We start from the raw sequence: 18,980 nt of genomic DNA on the forward strand, positions 1-18,980 counted from the left end.
AACTGTCACCCAAATGGCTTCAATGGCAGGGTGGGTTCGGGCTCCACCGTTGCAGCTGATAGGATCCATTTCCCCAGGAGGTGTTCCTCTAATGAAAAGAGGGCAAGGAAGGAAATGGGTCAGACTTCCTGCAGGACAGGTAGAGAGAGCAAGGAGCTGGTGATGTTCAGACACAAGAGCCATGTTTGCCTGAAAGCTGAGGCAGGGGCAAGAAAAAGTAAGATGGAAGCTAAGGGCCCAGTTGCTGAGTTCCAGGAAGAGCTCGTTCTTGACTCTGATGTGTTAGCCATGGTTGTGTCTACTTGGTTTTAACCTCTGAAGACTAAGGCACCTGAATAGGAGTAAAGGGTGAGGAAATGCAGTGAGAAGACATTTCTAGAAACCCCAGACTTTGTCATAGCATCTGCTTTACTTTGCTTTCCTGTTGCTATGATAAAATACCGTGACTAAGAACAACTTATGGAAGCAAAGATTTTATTTCCTCTTCTGCTTCCAGATCACAGGCCATCATTGAAAGAAGTCAAGCAGGAATCCTGAGCAAGAACCCAGAGAGGAAGTTTACTTATTGGCTTGCGTTCAGGGTCAGCCAGCTTTTTTTTTTTATTATTTTTTTATTAAGTTGAGTATTTCTTATTTACATTTCAAATGTTATTCCCTTTCCCGGTTTCGGACCAACATCCCCTAACCCTCCCTCCCCTTCGATGGGTGTTCCCCTCCCCATCCTCCCCCATTGCCGCCCTCCCCCAACAATCACGTTCACTGGTCAGCCAGCTTTCTTATACAGCACAGATCCAACTGCCTAGGTTTGTGCTTTTCTATATCAATCAAGACAGTCTCTCACAGATCTGATGACAGGCTAATCTCATCAAGGTGGTCTTCAATTGAGGCTCCCACATCTCAAGTAACTCTAGGATGTGTCAAGTTGACCATAAAACCGACCGGTGCTGCATTTCATGTGTTGAATACCTGCCTTGCTTAGAGCCTGGTGAAATGCCACTATGTCATGAATCTAGAAAGGAGTCAAAAATTCTCCGTAACTACTACTCTCAGAGTCAATGGGCCTTCCTTCCCACATATGCCAAACAGTGAACTGAGCAGTTTTAAGAAGAAGCAAGTGTCTCTACTCACTCCTCTTCTGCTTGCTAATCCTGACAGAGCCACCTAAAAGTGATGCAAGAGCTGTGAAGCACCCTTCTTCCTGCATAGAGCCTCGCAATGAGTGGATAATTGCAGTAAGATCTGAAAGGTTAGCAGATATCTGGAAACTCATCTACAAGTCAGTGTCCATAGTGTCTAGGTTTACAAACTAACCTAAAGCAGTAATTCTCACCTAGCTTAGACCCTCCACTGTCCCCTTGGTTCTCAAGGCTGACCATTTTGAAGGCCGTGCTGCAACTGAAAGAACGTTGATTGGGGAAGTCTTAATGACTACAAAAATGTCCCTGTTGTGTCAAAACTGTGATTTCACATCCACAGTTTTCCAGGGCAGGCTACACAGTCCCAGGGAAATGGAGTTGGAACAATCATTTGAAGGAAAGAAAGTGACAAAAATCTGTGGAAAAGATCTGGTTTGGGAGGTTGTTCAGTGATTCTTAATATCTCCAAGATTCACTCCTAATGTCTTACTGCTACACCCTGGTGCATGTATATTTAGAAAACAAAGAAGAGGAAGGGAACAAGAGGGAAAGTGAACAATAAATGTTCATCAAAAGGCTAGTATAATGGACAGTACTACTGTACTGGTGCTGAGAAAGTATTTTCTGACAATAGAAAGGGGGGAGAGGAAGAAAGAGGGGAGAAGGGAGGGAGAGGGGAGAGAGGGGAGAGGGGAGAGGGGAGAAGGAGGTTGAGGGGAGGGGGAGAGGGAGGAGAGAGGGCGACCTGAGTGCATCTGTTGTACAACTATGGGCTAACACTGGTAAGAGTTATTAGTATGTCTTACTCCAAAATTACTGTTTCATAACTAGGGCAAGTGATGCATGTACCAACAGATAACCAAAAATAGCCAAAAACAAAACAAAACAAAACAACCCAATAGCCCAAATTTGCCTTTCTTTTACCCATAAATAAATGCCACTAGAGACTTGTTAGGGCCCCATGTTGTCCAGCTCTTAGTGAAGAAGGTGGTATATGGTATGATTCACCAAGAGGGGAAGATTATCTTGAGCAATGGATAATTATGATAGCAGATCTGTTAGCAGCAGCTGTAGAGTTTCTGGCAAAAGGACCCAGTGCAGACCACAGTATTATGACTATGAAGAGATATGTTACTTTCTGTAGCCTTGTGTTTGTTTTGGGCAATGCTACTTATGTGTGTGTCTTTTGAGATTGACTCTGATTATCTTTTGAAATTCTATGAGTCTCTCAGCATCTTTAAAAATCTGCTAAAAATTACTGATCTTTGCTACTAAAGCATCATTGATCTTATCAAGGTATTAGGGACATACTGAGCCTTTAAGATACTTCTTTGGCCATCTCTCAGGAAAGGCTCAGTTTTGAGCATGGAGAAGATTATGTAGATCGTGAACAGTAGAATAATGAATGAAAAATGACACTTGACATCCCACCAGCAACCAGTCTGAAGACACATTAGGCAAAATAAAAACATGAAAATGGGTTTTAAATTCAGAAAGTCTTACCTGAAAGATTTGTAGCCAACCATGTGACTTCTTTGGAACATTTGTTCTCTTGCATGTGGACAACCAATCCAGCCCTTATTTTGCAAGGTTCTCATAAGATTTATAGAAAATGGTTATAAAATGCCAATTCAGATCTTGGAGAAGATGAAAAATGCTGACATAAACAAACCAGAAGTGACTGATTCAAGCATCCTCACTTGGGGATGGAGCTTGGGGACTCTTATGGAAGAGTTGGGGGAAGAACTGCAAGGGCGTGAAGGGGACAGGAACTCCACAGGACGACCAATAGAGTCAACCAGCCTGAACCCTTGGGGTTCCCAGAGACTGAACCACCAACCAAAGAAATACACAGGCTGGGCCTAGTCCCCTCCCCCACATATGTAACAGATGTACGGCTCGGTGTTCATGTGGCTCCCCCAACAACTGGAGCAGGGACTGCCTCTAAAGCTGTTGCTTGTCTGTGGCATATGCTCCTCTAACTGGGCAGCCTTGTCTGGCCTCAGGGGGAAAGGATGCACCTAGCCCTGCAGAGACCTGATGTGCTGGGGTGGGGGTGGGAATACAAAGTGGGGTCTCTACCCTCTCAGAGGAGAAGGGGATGGGGAATGGCAGGAGAGACTGTGGGAGGGGGGACTGAGAGGGGGAGCAATTGGGATGTAAAGTGAATGGAATCTCTGTTGGAGTCCTCAGCCTCCTTCCAGCTGTGGTTCCTTTTTCTAGCTGTCTCAAGATGAGGAGTCCATAGAATGTTCCTCATACATACAGTTACAGGCAATATCTTTCTGAGCCCAGGACATCATAAATAACTTCTTCCATGAAAGCGACCTTGATTATTTCATAGATATTTCAACCTTTTATGTCTAATAATTCTTAATTTCACTAAACATAAGATCTTCGGTCTTTCGTATTTCAAGGACTGCCATCAATATATGTTCAATTATATACATCAAACCAATAGGAATGATTTTTAATATTTCCTTGTTGGCATCCAACCTATCAGCATGTTCTACGGTGAAATCTACAAAGTACATAATCTTTCAGCATCTCTAAAGATTCATCTATATGATTCTAACCCACCCACCCTTATTTCTCAGTGATTAGGGGTTGATGGACTTTTCAATGTAGAAGATCAGATAGTAAATGTTTTTGTTTTGAAGTACACCGTATCTGTTGCAACAATTAAGGAAGTCTTTGAAGGCAGGAAGAATAAATTGAGATGGTTTTTGGGTTGAGGGTAGGACTGACTTTAGGAAAAGTTGAATTTATTGCTGAAGGGAACAAGAGGAAGGACTCACAAAGACCAAAGAAAAGAATTTCTATGCTATTCAGTCAGCAGACAGAAACTCAGAAACACAAAGTGCTGTGACCTAAGTCATTGAATTGCTTAAAAATCTGTTTGACATGTATGACTATTACCATTAGAGACTGGCCAGAAAGATCATTAATATGAAAGTTTGTGCCCATCATCCTGAAGACAGTGTGAGGAGAGAATGCTATAAGTCACAATAAGGCAATTTCTGTCTTTTCCTTAATGTTTGAAAAATCTGCTTCTGAAATAAACTCTTGTAAGACTTTCTGTTGCGAGTAAAAGACACGAGCTCCATACTGGGTGGTTACCTGTGCTAAGTATGGGTTCTTTCATTTAGTTATACCCCTCACTACCAGATTTTCATCTAGAAATATAAACTCTGTAATGTCTTGGTTTGGTGAGGTTGCCTCTATTGACGCATTGTAAGAGTTTTTCCTATATTTAAGATTTGCAAATATGTAGATTGTTTTATTCTTTTAAGGTTTTAAAATTATTATTATTTTATGTTCTCGGGCATTTTGCTAGTGTGTAAATCTGTTCACCATGTGCCTGCAGCACCACTGGGTCTCCTGAAATTAAAGTTACAGATGGCTGTGAGTCACCACGTGGGTGCTAGGAACCCAGGTCCTTTCGGAAGGGCAGCCAGTGCTCTTAATTGCTGAAACATTACTTCAGCCCTTGTTTGTGATTCTTTTGACAACGCCTTTTGGAATTTTTAAAACTTTCCCTTGATTGGATGTGGTTTTGAATCATGGTTACTTAACCATTGCCTAATCTAAGGTTCCGAAGATCAAGACTTATATTTTCTTGTAGGATGCAAAAACATGAAATTGAGTTTATAATTCCATGTGGTTATTCTGCAAGGATCAATATGGAGCCTTGGCTAAAGACTGACCCATATACTCTGGGCTGTAGCTTGGGGCTATGAGGCTTCCCTGGGATGGGTTGTATATGACTCTAAGCAAGATGGTAAGGCTCTAGTGCTAGCCTCAAACTCATGTCCACAAAGTTAATATGAACAAACAACTTCACCTAGACTCTTGCCAAAAATTCAGTATGTGGGGGTTTCTTATATAAGCAAATATTACTAGATATATATGATCATTACAAAATTCAAGAGAGCAATGTTCTTAAAACTGAATTAATATTAAATGAGATGTCAGGGTTGGCAGATAATGACCTTAGAGTAGCACCTGTAAATACATTCAAGGACTTAAAGGGAATTATAATCACAACTACTAATTATAATTAAATATAAATAAAAACGATAGAAAGTACAAATTCTTGAATTGAGAAGTATGTAGGAAATGGTGGATTCACTGAGTAAGCATGAGAAGTTGAACACATATACGAAGAGCAGAAGGTATCATTAGAACAAAATAGGAATGTCAAAACATCGGGTGAGGGGCCTGCTGATGAGCTGCGGTTGGTAGGGACACATGGTTGCCATCAAATGATGGTGTTTGAAAAAAATGTCTTGGTAGCTGTGCAGCCTAATAAAATTCCCACGGTCATATAATTTCTCATACTTCTGGGAATGGTTGAATATATTGTTTAATAAAGTGGTTTGAGTGCATCAGGAATGTTGGCCCTGATTGGACAGTATCTGAATGGTTTCATCACTGTGGGGGCCAAAGTTCATTCTCATAAGCAGAAGAAGGACTGTAACAATCTTCTAATAGGCCCTCTGGACAGACACGGGGTTCTAGCAATCGATGCTAATGACCTTTGTATCATGAACATTTGATTATGTCATACTATGGGACCATAATGGCCCAGGGTTACAGAGGAAGAATTGAAGGAGATTCAACCCTGGCTACATCAAACGTGAAGTCTACAGAGTTGGCTACCCCCTCACAACCTGGCACCATAAAACTGGCTACCCCATCATCAACCCTAGTAAGAATTTATTACCTTGACTGTTATGAGGTTTCACTCCTTCTTTGACCTTAGAAGCTTCGATTAATACATAACTAACTTCAATAGAATTAACAAATAATAATGCTTTATGGAGAACAAGACAATTACTTCCACTTCATTATTTAAACCCAGTTCAGTAATGCAATAAATAAATGAATAAATAAATAGTAAATATAACAAGAAGCAAGGTGTATATTTTATTTGAATAGAAAAATAATGTTTTATATAGAAAAATTTAAGTGTACAAAATTAATTAAACTATAGGTTAAGTTAGAAAATTCCAAGATATAAAGTTAATATATTAGAATCTATTACTTGATACATTACAGTGGGAAATAATTGGAAATTAAAATGTAAAAATTTGCCATTCATCAAAACACCAAAATCACGGTGTACTTCATGACTTCTCTAAAAATATAAAACATAATTTGGCCCTGGAAGCTACAAAACACATGAGAAGAAAACAAATGGCTTTAAATAAGAGAGCAGAAATCTATGCCATGTTCATAGGTTACGAAATTTGATATTAAGAAGATGGTGGCTCTTAAGAATGGATTGCGCATTTAATGGATCCGAACCAGAATTATAGTGAGGTAAAAGGTTTTTGTAAAGTGGACTCATCACTTAGAGTACTTATTTGGATTTGAATAAATCTTAACAACTTAATTTTGAAATAGGACAAAATTAGCAGAAACACAGTGTGCGACTTTAAGACTTAGTATCAAACGACGATAGTGGGGAGACTGTTATAAAGAAAGACAGATAGGCTCTCGAAGCCAAGTAAGGCCCAGAAATAGATACATATGTAAGGAACCACTTGAATTTTGATTATGGATCACAAGAAAATTCAGTGGGAGAAAGTTAAAAAAAATCTTACTAGGTTAAATGGGTATCTGTGGAGGCAAAAGGAGAATGAAGCTCAACCAGTCATTTGAACCATTCATGAAATTTTAATTAGACAAGGTGAGTATACATAAACAGTAAGAATAAGGATAAAAAGTTTCAAGAGGAATGTTGAGATAGAAGTTGATTCCCTACATGGTACATTCAGAAACGTGATTCATCATAACATGAGAAGATACTGTTTGAAACTGAAAATGCCTGTGTGGAGGCTCGCCCCCGCGATCCCAGCTCAGAAAGCTCTGAGAATTGTTGGTTCATGACCAGATTGAGTTGCGTAGTGAAACGCTGACTCCATACATCAGTAAATAAGTAAGTAAGTAAATAAATAAATAAACGAAACAATGAAATTTGAGTCTGCACACTGGGATAAAGAGTAACAGTACAGGAGAACCAGGAGGGGGAGAAGAAGGTGCAGGAGGAGGAAAATAACGCTGCCGTAGGTTAGGAGTCAAGAGATCATGACCCTCAGGACTGCCCAATTGGAGCTAAGAATAGCCCACATGAAACACGTAGGGCCCTCCTGTGCATCCAGGAAGAGGGAACGGCAGAGGACCCGTCTCTGGATATGTGTGGACTGGCTTTTTACATCAACGATGAGATGATGGCCCCAAAACCTTATTTTAAAGGCTAGTGAGTATTCATTTAGCTGAACGCTGTTATATTCTGGAATAGGTCTGCGTTTCACAGTGAGTAACTAGAATATATTCACGCCTGTCTGTTGTCTTGTCTCTGTGGACTATATCAGCCATGGTTGGGGGAAGAAAAAAAAAATCTGTGGACTGCGCTCAAAACCTCCTCAAATGATTTATTTATTATGATTATTTGTACGTATTTATATTATGCATATAAAAAGAGTAACAATACATTTTTCTATCAATCAAAAATTCATTTAAAAATTACAATGGACCCAAACAAATGAATGTTAAAATACTAAAAAATTGAAATAAAACAGACATTACAGACATACTTCGCAAAAAAGATTTATGTGTGACAAATGAGCATATGAACACGTGTGCGGGGGCTGGAGAGACGGCTCAGCGGTGAAGGGCACTAACTTCCCTTCCAGAGGTCCTGAGTTCAATTCCCAGTAACCACATGGTGGCCCACAGCCGTCTGTAATGGGATCCGATGCGCTCTTCTGGTGTGTCTGAAGATGGCGACAGTGTGCTCATATGAACACATGTGGAACATCACCAGTGATCACAAAGAACCAACTAAAAGCCGGTCAATTACCACTAGTCACCAGCTACGACAGTTTTTACAGGAGCAATGGTAAACCAGGCTACTTTATAAACCTCTTACAGCTCTACTCCATTAAACATATACACATCCTAATTAAATGCATGCATACTCTGTACTTTACCAGTTTGACTACTCTATATACGTATCAATTAAAAAAAAATGCTGTGTGTGGACATCTATCTCTAAGCTCAGTAGCTCAGGACACTAGATTCATCGGAATAAACCGCAGCACTAGTATTTGTCTGGGCTTCTTGGAGAAGAGACTCACCTGACTGGCCGTCTGCTTCGTATGGCTTGCGTTACAGTGGTGTGAAACTGGATCTACTTAGAATAAAGATGCTTGGAGTTCAACTTGAGCTTTTAGGCAGAGCACTCTGGTGCTTTGTCCATGTGGGCTCTGTGCAGGATTTGAATCTCTTAAAGCCCAGTACGTGGATTCCAAAAGGACATTTTCTAAAACACGGAGATGTGAACTGTGGCTCCTCTCTCAGATTATACGGTAGCATTTCTGTGAAACTCTATTGATCTACAGAGACTATTCACATGTTAAAAACCACAAAGATTACATATCCCATCTCACAACAAAGAGTGACAATAACTTTAGGCTGATATTTCTCCTACCACACATCTAAGAAATTTTATGATCATGAGCATAGCCCACACACTTGTGGAAGCAAGAGAACAACTTCTCTATCATGGGGGTCGTGGGGCTTGAATTCAGGTTGTCAGTTTTGGCCACAGACACCTTTACCCACCGAGCCCTCTTACTCGCTCAAAAATAGCCAACTTTCTAACTCTGAGGGGGAAATTATTCAAATCTGTACACATAGATGGATAAACAAATAAAAATAAACAATAAATAATAAATAAATAAATATCCACACATTTTATAATTCAACACTTCACTGAATTATTCATTGAGTATTCAATAGAAAAAAAGAAATATGTTCCAAATATTCAGGATGACACCGATGAATCTCAAGAAATTAAGTTAAACAAACGGAGCCCTACACGAAAGACCCCAAGCTAGGAATGGCAGTGGCTTCTTCTTAAGAAGAGAGAGTTCATGGAAGTAGCACTTATGTTACTGGAGAATGAACATGTTCTGCCTTGAGTAATTGCTGACGTTTTAAAACCTATCACACGGTCCCCCGAAGACGTGTGCATTTCCTTAAGTAAATTTTAACCTTAATTTAAATGCGCTATACAATTATTTTAAGAGTATTCATAGTTGTCCCACCCATGCCTCCTGGTAGCTTTGTAGGGGCCAGGGCGAATATTAATAGTTTCATTTATTGAGGTGATAAGTTGCTCAAGATTATGCAGAAAATCAAAGACACGACTAGAATGTGGCAAGAGGCTATCGAGCACACGGTCTTTGCTAGTTTTTCCAGTGGTAAGGAAAGCAGACTTGTGACTATAGAGGAAGTACACAGACCATGCACACAAACACATACTAGGCACAAATATATACATGATATACATAATATAAAGCACAAGTAAGTATTCATGGCTGAGGGCAGACTCTTTTCTACATAGAACCTCAATTTGAATAGTTATTTTATTTTTAAATTACCATAGAAACCTGACTATATGCTTTAATATAAAACTCTCGTTTACCTATCTATTTATTTATATATCATTACTAGGAGCTATTTTGTATAGCGAGACTGCGACAGATGCCAGCCTTTCCGGCTTATTCTAGTACACCAACGACTACCATATTTCTCTTTTCTATGATAGAACACCTCGTCATAGCATTTGTAGGTCTACTCTCAAATTTAATTTAAGCCACAAATAAAAACTTTCTTCCCAAAGTACATGCTGTTCCAAAGCAGATGACTTAAAAGTCCAATTTACTAATGGCGAACTTTTTGGAAGCCAAATGACTCAAAGTCAAACGCTGAAGCCAGTTAGTCAATTTATTCTTTAGAGAGAAGCATTCCCTGAAGTCCCAGTGGCTAACAAGGTATTCATAATTTGACATTAGCTAGAATTTCTAGGATTTTGTGAGTTTGGGCTGGGCATTGCAACACATTTTATGTCAGTGAGAGCAATTTCCTAATTCCAGGTTCCTGTAAAAATAATACTTGAATGTGCATGAAAGTAGTTATTCACCATGAATTCATAACCAGATTAAGAAAAGATTAGTGGTCATGACTCGCTCAGAAAACATGTTTAAGGCATACACTCACTGTCTTGGACACTATCAAGCCCAAGCTGATAATTTCTTTTTCAGTAGTAAGGAAAGCAGACCTGTATAGAGGAAATGCATGGGTTGTGTGCATACACAAATATACATAACATGAACAATATAAAAAGAGATCTACCTCAGTCCCTCCTGGGAGACCAGCACTGAAGCTTTACAGTGTATTAAATGGGAGACATGTATTGGTTTACACTGTAAGGCTCTGCAGAGGTGCACGCTCTGCCAAAAGGAAAAGAAAAGGGAAACCTTGACGTGAAGGTAGTGGTGGTCAGGCACTGTACTTGCTCCTCTTAGTCAAGAGGCTGAGGAGTCATGGCAGTGGTGGTCAGAAACCATGCAGCCAGCAGCCATTACTAAGCACAGTGTTAGCCGTCTAACTTCCTCATGAAGGACTTTTACAGCACTAAGAAAGTTCTTTCTCAAAACTCATTAAGACTTTTTAAAAAAATTATTCCACATGTATGTATATGTACCCAGTACATATAAGTCCCTGGAGGCCAGAAGGCATTGGGTCTCCTAGAACTGGAGTGACGGGAAGTCCTGAGCTGCTTGATAAGGGTTCTAGGAACTGAACTTGGGTCCTCTCAGATAGCACGGAATGTTCATTGCCCCTCATCAGTACTAAAGTTAGCAGAACAGCTACCACTGAAAAGATGTTTTTCTTTTACTTATATATTTATTCTTTTACTTGCCACAAACAGAATTTCTGAAGAAAGCTATAAATTCTTCCTTGAGAGCCCAAGGCTTTCAGAAGTATTTAAAATTTTAATCCCTGCCTTTGTCCCCCATATTTATCACCTGGTATTGTTCACTGAAAGGTTTTAGGCTTAGATGTCTCTACAAAAAGGAGCAGTGTGCTAGTGAGCCCATCTACCCAGAAACGGGCAAGGATCTGACCAACTATGGTTACTGCAAACCTCCATCTATGTGGGCTTGGTCTAGGTTCATTGATTTACTCCTTTCTCAAGTAGAATCAATCAGAAGGGGATGGCAAGGAAATAATGGATAATGGACAAAAGAATCAAGGAGGAGCAGGAGGAAAAGGAGGAAGAGGAAGAGGAGGAGAAACAGGAGGAAGAGGAGGAGGAGGGGGATGAGCATGATGATGATGATGAGGAAAATATTCTTGACATTAACTTAATGGGAAGAAAATTTGAAGCAAACCTATTCCCCCAAAGCTACTGACTCTTCATTGGGTGGTCAAGCCCAATATGGAGGGAGGAAAACAGATTTCTTGACATTACAAAGTTAACCCAAGAGTCACTGGCTTTTTCCTTCTGCCTATGAGGGAGGGAGTGACCTTTCCACAGCTGCTTCCTTCCTTCCTTCCTTCTTTCCTTCTTTCCTTCCTTCCTTCCTTCCTTCCTTATATCGATATATGGGTATCCTTAATTACTATACTAGCATAGAATTTCTTAAACACCACTTAAAGATTAGTAAGTAGAAGGGAAAATGGAAATTTAGCAAAATATCCAAAAGGGCCTATAACACATCTTCAGTCACATAATTCAAGGTCACACTGATTGCTGGGAGAGAGCATTTTAGAGTAACCCTACTGACAATCAGCCTAGTGTCACTCAATCAGATTTTCACCATTGTTTTCCTCCAGCAACAGTCGCAGAAAGCAGGTAACATGGTCAATATAATTTTTGTTTCTTTAATATCAAGGGTTTTTTTCTGGGTTCTCAGTAGCCTGGGATGAATAGTGCAGAATATAAAGAATGAACATTATCATCTGAATGTCCTTTAGGAATAAGAGAGAAATGATTGCCAACATGACAGTAAGCCAAACAGAAGTAACGGAGTTGTAAAAGTAGAGGGATTAAGAACACACGACTATCCTGTCCTTTTCTCTTTACTTTTAAAGTCTACGGTGAGTTCAGAACACTGCAAGGGAAAAGGCGACCCTCATTCCACACCACCGGCTTCTCACAGACCCCTCAGCAATGAACTTGAAGTACAGCAGGTTATTGGAAGAATAGAAAACATCACTCTTCACTGGAGAACACGCAGTGGACTTAAGGAAGGCAGAAGCTGCATTGATGGGAGATTAGAAACTGTTTCACGAAGCAGTTACAGTCAGAATAGTAGGTGTTCAATGACCACAGATGACAGGGGGATGCTCAGATGGCTTTGTCAGGAAAGCATATTTGGCTGACCTTAAAAGGGGGAGTGTTTGAGGATACTTGGAAGTCTATTGAGCCCTTTAGCAACATACATATGTAGACTGAGGAATCCAACAGTTTTAAATGCACCATTTGGCAGTGCAATGCCATGGTTAACCAGATTATAGCCCCTGGGGGATGTGTGCCAACAACTATTTTTAAAAAATGTAGTTTGGAATCTGGAAACCATTAAAGCATTCTGGTAACAGATTGGCTAAGCGGCTCAACTTCCAACTCTGCATTTAATTCTTTTTTTTTTTTTTTTACTGGCCTTGATTTCTGTAACTAATTAAGACTGAAGACAGTTTCTCTCATTTGTCTGAAAGAATCAGTGTGGGGTATGAATGCGGTTTGCTGCTGGAAGCCATTGCAAGGTTTTTCACCCATATTGAATAACCGTGGCTCGTCCTCTGTGGTTGAGATTAATTGCTCAATGTCTTTCATAGATGCTTTTTAAAAATTTTGAAATCAAGCTTATCTTTTGATATATCCTAATCTCTAAGCGGCCAATTTAATAAATCTATGGGCTGCTCATTGCAGAGTGCCACTCCCCAGAAGGATGAAGGATTACGTTTGTTGAGTCAGGTATGATGCTGATGGTATCAGGAAGCAAGTGGATGCAGAACTTCCCATTAGCTCCTGACAATAAGGATCACCAAACCTCCCAGCTTCCTTCAACTAGACTTAAGTTTCCTTCCAGAATGTAAGTTCGAAAGTCTAACACCACTTCCTGCTCAGCAATGGAGGTGTTCTTATTCCAAAAGAGGTGAGTGGAGTTGACGGTGGTTCCCATGGTTACAGGGAAACAAGAAAAACAATTTCCTTCCAAGACTATACTCGCAAAGCTACCATGTTTACAGACTTCCTCTGCCAGCCTCCTGCACGGCCAAAGGTCTTGAGAACCATCCAGAGGAGATCTGTTAAATCTCTATAATAAAGCCAGTGCACTGTGCACCGCTTAATCTTATAACCGTGACCGCCTAGGTGTGAAGGCCTTTAGTTACAGGAAGTCTCTCATCTTTCATCATCAGGTGGTCGCTCTAGGTTCTCGGGCACCCCTAACTTCCACTCATGAGCTGAAATTTCCCTGGAGGCTCTGGGGAAAGCATCCCTCCCTCCGTACTCTAAGAAGTTGCTAGGAGGGAGTGAGAATGGATGCTACCCTGCTGGCAAATTGAATCAAACTCATGCACCAAGCTCACAGATAAGTCCCGCAGAAGAGTCCCTCAGCTGCTGCACCGGACCTCCTCTAGCTTCTGCAAACGTCCAGATTCCCATCAGGCAGAGAAGCCACCTTAGAAAGCAGAGCAAGGAACCCCTGGTACTGCTTCATTCTCCGAGCACCTTACTGAGATGAAGAACAGGACCACTCCTAACTAAATAGCAAAGGGAGCCGCAGGTGCCAAGTATTTCTCTTCCTCCGGAAGCAATCTGCTGGGTCGACTGTCAAGTTATTTATTAAGCCATACAATTACAAGGCCAGGGCTTCCAGTAAGCAGCTTTTATTTTGAAGGCCATTCCTGCCGCTGGTTTAAGTGGAAGTAAAAGCACTCTCATAGTGTATTGGCTTTTAAAGCTGTCAGAGTCCCAAGAGCCATCAAATAACCCACATACAAGCAGAGGGCAAGATTGTTTTCTGTTGTTGTTGCTCGGCTGTAGTCGGGGATCACATTTCCTGAATAAAAACAGTCTTCACTTTTTCAACACGCGTTTCAAATGCATTTTATTTATGAGCATGCGTGTAGGTCTGCTTATCCCTACGTGTGCCAAGTAGATGCAGATGCCCCCAAGGAAGCCAAAAGATGATGTGGGATCCCGGGAACTGGAGCCACCAGAGAGGAGCTTGTGAGCAGCAATGTGGTACGGGCTAGGGGTGGGGGCGCAAACCCTAGTCCTCTGCAACAGCGACCATTTCTCTTAAGTGCCGAGCCATCTGCCAGGTGCCAACACCAGTGTTTGTAGCAGTAACAGTTAAAGACCTGTGGAAGGTTTTCTAACGTCAAAACTCCTTCCCTTGACTCCAGTCTTTCCATTGGAAGGAAAAAAAGGGTCTCCTCAGAGCTCTGTCCTCCTTGCTACGCTATCCTATCTAGCCCTGGCACAGGAGAGGGAGAAGTCTCCTGAAGGACTCTGACTCGGAGGAGCAGCTGCTTCTGCTCCTGGGGCAGGACTCCAGCATTCTCTGATTTGGCAAAGGGCCACCCCTGCTAGCCATCCTCCCGCCCCAATCCCATTGTTCAGCCCCTCTGAGCCCACCCCAACCCCCTAACTCCAAGGCCCGGGAATTTCCCCAGCATCTTCAAGCTCCAGTTTCCTGGCTGAAGGAAGAGAAGAGCGCAGATAAAAGGGGTGTCGCGGGCTGGAGAACACCACAGTGCTCTGTAGAGCCCCAATCTCCACACCCACTCCAGCATATCCCGAACCGGTGCTTCCTGGTCCCCGGATCCTGTCCACAATGAGCTTCCAGCTCCGCAGCTCCGCCCGCATCCCTAGCCGGTCCTGCTCGTCATTCACCCTGCTGGCATTTCTGCTGCTGTTCACACTGCCACAGCATCGAGCTCAAGGTGAGGGCGCAGCACCTGCGTGGCGCAGGGTGCCCGACACACCCCAGCGGGCCATCGCAGTCAGCTGGTCCCAGGAGCGGGGAAAGGGCTCTCCCAGCACCGTCCTATAATCTTGTCTCTTCCGCAGCTGCTCCTTTCTCGGCCATAGTTGCAACGGAGCTACGCTGTGTTTGCTTAACCGTAGCTCCAAGAATTAACCCCAAAATGATCGCTAATTTGGAGGTGATCCCTGCAGGTCCACATTGCCCCAAGGTGGAAGTCATGTGAGTTGTGATTTGCTCTGGGTGCAGGTGATCTTGGGAAATGGAAGTCCTTCTACCCCGTGGCCTTTAGTCACCCTGGCTCACCTGTGCGTCCTCTTTTTTCCCCCCTCCGCAGAGCTAAGCTGAAGAACCAGAAGGATAATGTTTGTCTTGACCCAGAAGCTCCGTTGATAAAGAAAGTCATTCAGAAAATATTGGGCAGGTACTTGCTCTCTTGGTTTCTGAGGTTTCTTGGTCTCTGCAGCGGGCAAGGTCGTTATTCTCCGTGTATGAGTTGGTGTTCTGGAACCACATTCTAAACTGGGCTTAGAACAAAAGGATTCAGAATGGAAAGTTGTTGTTCTGGGATGTTGCAATAACCCAGAACTACTCCTCTCTCTGTCTCTGTCTCTGTCTCTGTCTCTGTCTCTGTCTCTGTCTCTCTCTCTGTCTCTGTCTCTGTCTCTCTCTCTCTCTCTCTCTCTCTCTCTCTCTCTCTCTCTCTCTCTCTCTCTCTGTGTGTGTGTTTGGCTAAACTGAAGAATTTTAGTAACTGATACAATTCTTTCCTCAACAGTGAAAACAAGAAAACAAAGCGCAATGCACTTGCACTGGTCAGATCAGCCAGTACTCAATAGAAAGATTTCTGAGGACTCTGTACCCAGGGAAGGCAAGAAAGAAGGGCTGGTTCTCCCCACCTGCGGATTTTCTTTATGAACTCCCTGCTTTGAAGAGGAAAGAGAAGTCACTGTCCCTGAAGCTTCCTGCCCATTTCAGGAGTGTATTTTAGCAAAATGTTTCCTAGTCTTTCCTATCTGTTACACTATTGGAAACTGTGGTACTTTAGTGTGTAAGTCAAGAATCATTGATGGTTAACCTTTCAAAATGTCTTGAATTGAAGGTGACTATTGCATTGTGACTTCAGAAAATGTGTGTGTGTGTGTGTGTGTGTGTGTGTGTGTGTGTGTGTGTGTGCATGTAATTTGTAGTGCCTTTGTAATGTTCATGTGAATGCTGTGGCTTTAACAGACCAGTGACATTCACTTAGAAGCTGTTGATAGGGACACCCTCATCTTCTCTCTCACGAAATGGGGACCTCTCTTCTTGTTGTTTCCTGGGTGTGTTAAGGAGCTTTCTTACCCCTGAGCCTGAGGTGGCATATAACTTTTATGGTTTTAGAAAGCTGCTATGTCATGCAGAAACCTGTGTAGAATACATTTCCTTATGTGGAATTTCTGAATGTGTAAGTTCTGGAAGGATTAATGTGTTCTCATCTTACAATTTTAGACACTTGATGTCTTCTTCGTATGACATAATGTCATGACCTACTCCTCAAACTGTACACTATTTATTAACTCGTTTATTAGCGTTGCTATTTGGGCCACTGAATATATATTTTAGATAGATGAAGAAGGTAAATTCCTTACCTAGTTTTCATAAATAAATATTTAAAAGTTATTTCTAGTGAGAGAAACTTTGGCAGATATCTATACTCTTAGAGTCTTGAAAGTGTACTTAACATGTCTGAATATGCCTTGCTGAGGTATTTAGATGCCTGTGACATGTCTTTTAAAGACTTTGCTTTGTTACAAGGAGATTAATGAATGCATCACATCCATTATTTTAAGACTGTACTTCGTAAAGTGTCTCACTTGTTTATGTTGCTCTTTGGAGAAAAATAAAGTATTTCTAAATTTCGCTCACGTTGCTTCCGATTTCTTATGACGGTGAACCTCATTATCCTGCAGTCTGCATTATTTTCGAAGTTGGCTTTTCGGTTGCCTGGTTTGAAGAAAGGTCTGTTCCCCTAATTCCTTGAACCGTTTTAATTTCTAAAGTCAGCTCCAGTTTGGCTCCCCCTCCAGGGCATCAGTAGCTCCTGGGGACTTTAGCGAGGGAAGATACGCTCTTGCCCATCTTAAATCCTTGACCCGCTCTCTGCTGTAGCTCAGGGCTCAGGTGAGCTCCAGATGTTCAAAAGGCTGAGGCTCCAGCTTGGTGCCTTGGGAGGCAGGGGGAACTCTGGGAGTTGGGTCCCTGATGGGGATTTGGATCATAATGGGCAGAGCTTTCAAGGGGAGGTGGAGACCGCAGCCCCTTAACTTCCTTTCTCCCACAAATCCCCCATGGGCGGAAAGGGTGTGTCCTCCGCTCTCCTGCCCGAGATAAAGGGTCAAGACTGATTCATCATGAAACCAAACCTCAAACCTTCAAAGCTAGGTACCAAATAGACTTTCCCTCCTTTTACCCACTTAAAGTTCACCGTAGAAGACATTATTCTGGTGACAGAGAGCTAATTAGCACACTGCACATTTCCTAGACATAAAGTAAGTGTTACAAAAGCCTGGCGGGTAAGGTCGTGTCTCCTCTTACGCTGTTCCCCTCAAGCTTTGCACCTACCTCTCTCACACTCTGCTGTTGGGCGCCGGTTCTCTAAGCCCGGCTCATTCTGTCTCATTTGCTATGGCTCTGCCTGCAAAGGGCTTGCTCCTTTTTTGCTCACAAGAGCAAATTCAGTTTGGCACCAGCAATACCTCTCTCATGACATTTTTCCCTGGCCATTCCCAGCTCCGCGTCTTTGGGATACTAGATAAGCTGAGTTACAACAAATGTTGCTTTGCTATTGTTTGTGTATGGGTTTCTCCATCCTAATCTACAGAGAGCTCCCCTACAGCAGCTACTACCTTTCTCTGTATCCCTAGCTGATTAAATGAGCTAATAGCATCCTAACCGAAGTTACTGGACACAGTCCTAAAGTCAGTAATCAGGTTTCTGGGGTGTACCTGCCTCTTCTCTCCCTGTCTGTAGGAAAGCTCCCAACCCATAATATCTCCCTAGGATTTGCCTGACAGACTTCTATCCATTCTCCCTCTCCCTCAAAAAACAGCTCCCCCCTTCCCTTACCAGATTAGGGCTGCGTTTTATTTTCTTGTAGGGTTTTGCATTTTTCCTTTGTAACATTCTGTGTGCAAAGGTGTTTAGTGTCTGTTTATTCCAACATCACTATGCTCCTCGTGAGAGTAGGGGCAGTATCTGTCATGTTCACTGCAGTTCCTAAGAGAGTACTTAGGGCATAGTAGATATTTAAAAAAAGACCCAGGTTCTAGGCTGATGAAAACTGGTTCTCTTTCCAGCATAAGATAGTAATTTGTATAAATAGCCCATTCTTAGGGACAGCAAAGAATATTAATCTAACTCATACACAAATACATACCTACTACAATTAAAGTACTGTATACACTGACATCGGTATGTATTTTCATATTCTGTGTGTATTAATATATTATTAGCTAAGTAAAAACCTTGTTTCTTGTTACTTTTTCTCTCTCTTGTTACATATCAAATATCAACTCAAGTGATATATTTTCGACTATCATTTGCTGCTTTATCAGTGCAAAAGATAGAGAGGCAGACAGAGGAGAGGATTCAAGGATATGAGGCAGATTAACTTAGTTTAAAAAGGTTGCCTTCCTTACAAGTTTTACAGTGATATAGGAAAGTAGAAAACACCTCAAAGTTACAAAAACAAAAACAAAAACAAAAACAAAAGAACCATTAAACTTGAAGAGTAACTTCTTTAATCTCTCAAATGACATACGTCATTATCCCAGGAGTTGTAGGAAACACCAAGAAACAAACCGGACTGCCAGGAATACTTGAACTCTAAATTCCAATGTTTTGAACAGTCTTTTATGAGAATGATCTCTTCCTGCTTAAGTGCCCAAGAGTGATAAATGGAAACATAACAGACACCCTTGATGATGAAGTGCAAGTTTAGGAACAAAGG

General features: G+C 41.7%; 1 protein-coding gene across 1 annotated transcript; it reads left to right on the plus strand.

Annotated features, from left to right (window-relative positions):
* Window positions 1-14,824: 14,824 nt before the first annotated feature.
* Window positions 14,825-15,831, plus strand: Cxcl6 (C-X-C motif chemokine ligand 6). The gene is made up of 4 exons (XM_032916829.1): window positions 14,825-14,951; window positions 15,079-15,214; window positions 15,330-15,416; window positions 15,771-15,831. Exons 1-4 carry the CDS (start codon window positions 14,843-14,845, stop codon window positions 15,829-15,831), a joined length of 393 nt encoding a protein of 130 aa, XP_032772720.1. The 5' UTR covers window positions 14,825-14,842.
* Window positions 15,832-18,980: the final 3,149 nt, after the last annotated feature.

The sequence above is a fragment of the Rattus rattus genome, chromosome 11 (assembly GCF_011064425.1).
Source record: "Rattus rattus isolate New Zealand chromosome 11, Rrattus_CSIRO_v1, whole genome shotgun sequence".
NCBI classification, from domain to species: domain Eukaryota; kingdom Metazoa; phylum Chordata; class Mammalia; order Rodentia; family Muridae; genus Rattus; species Rattus rattus.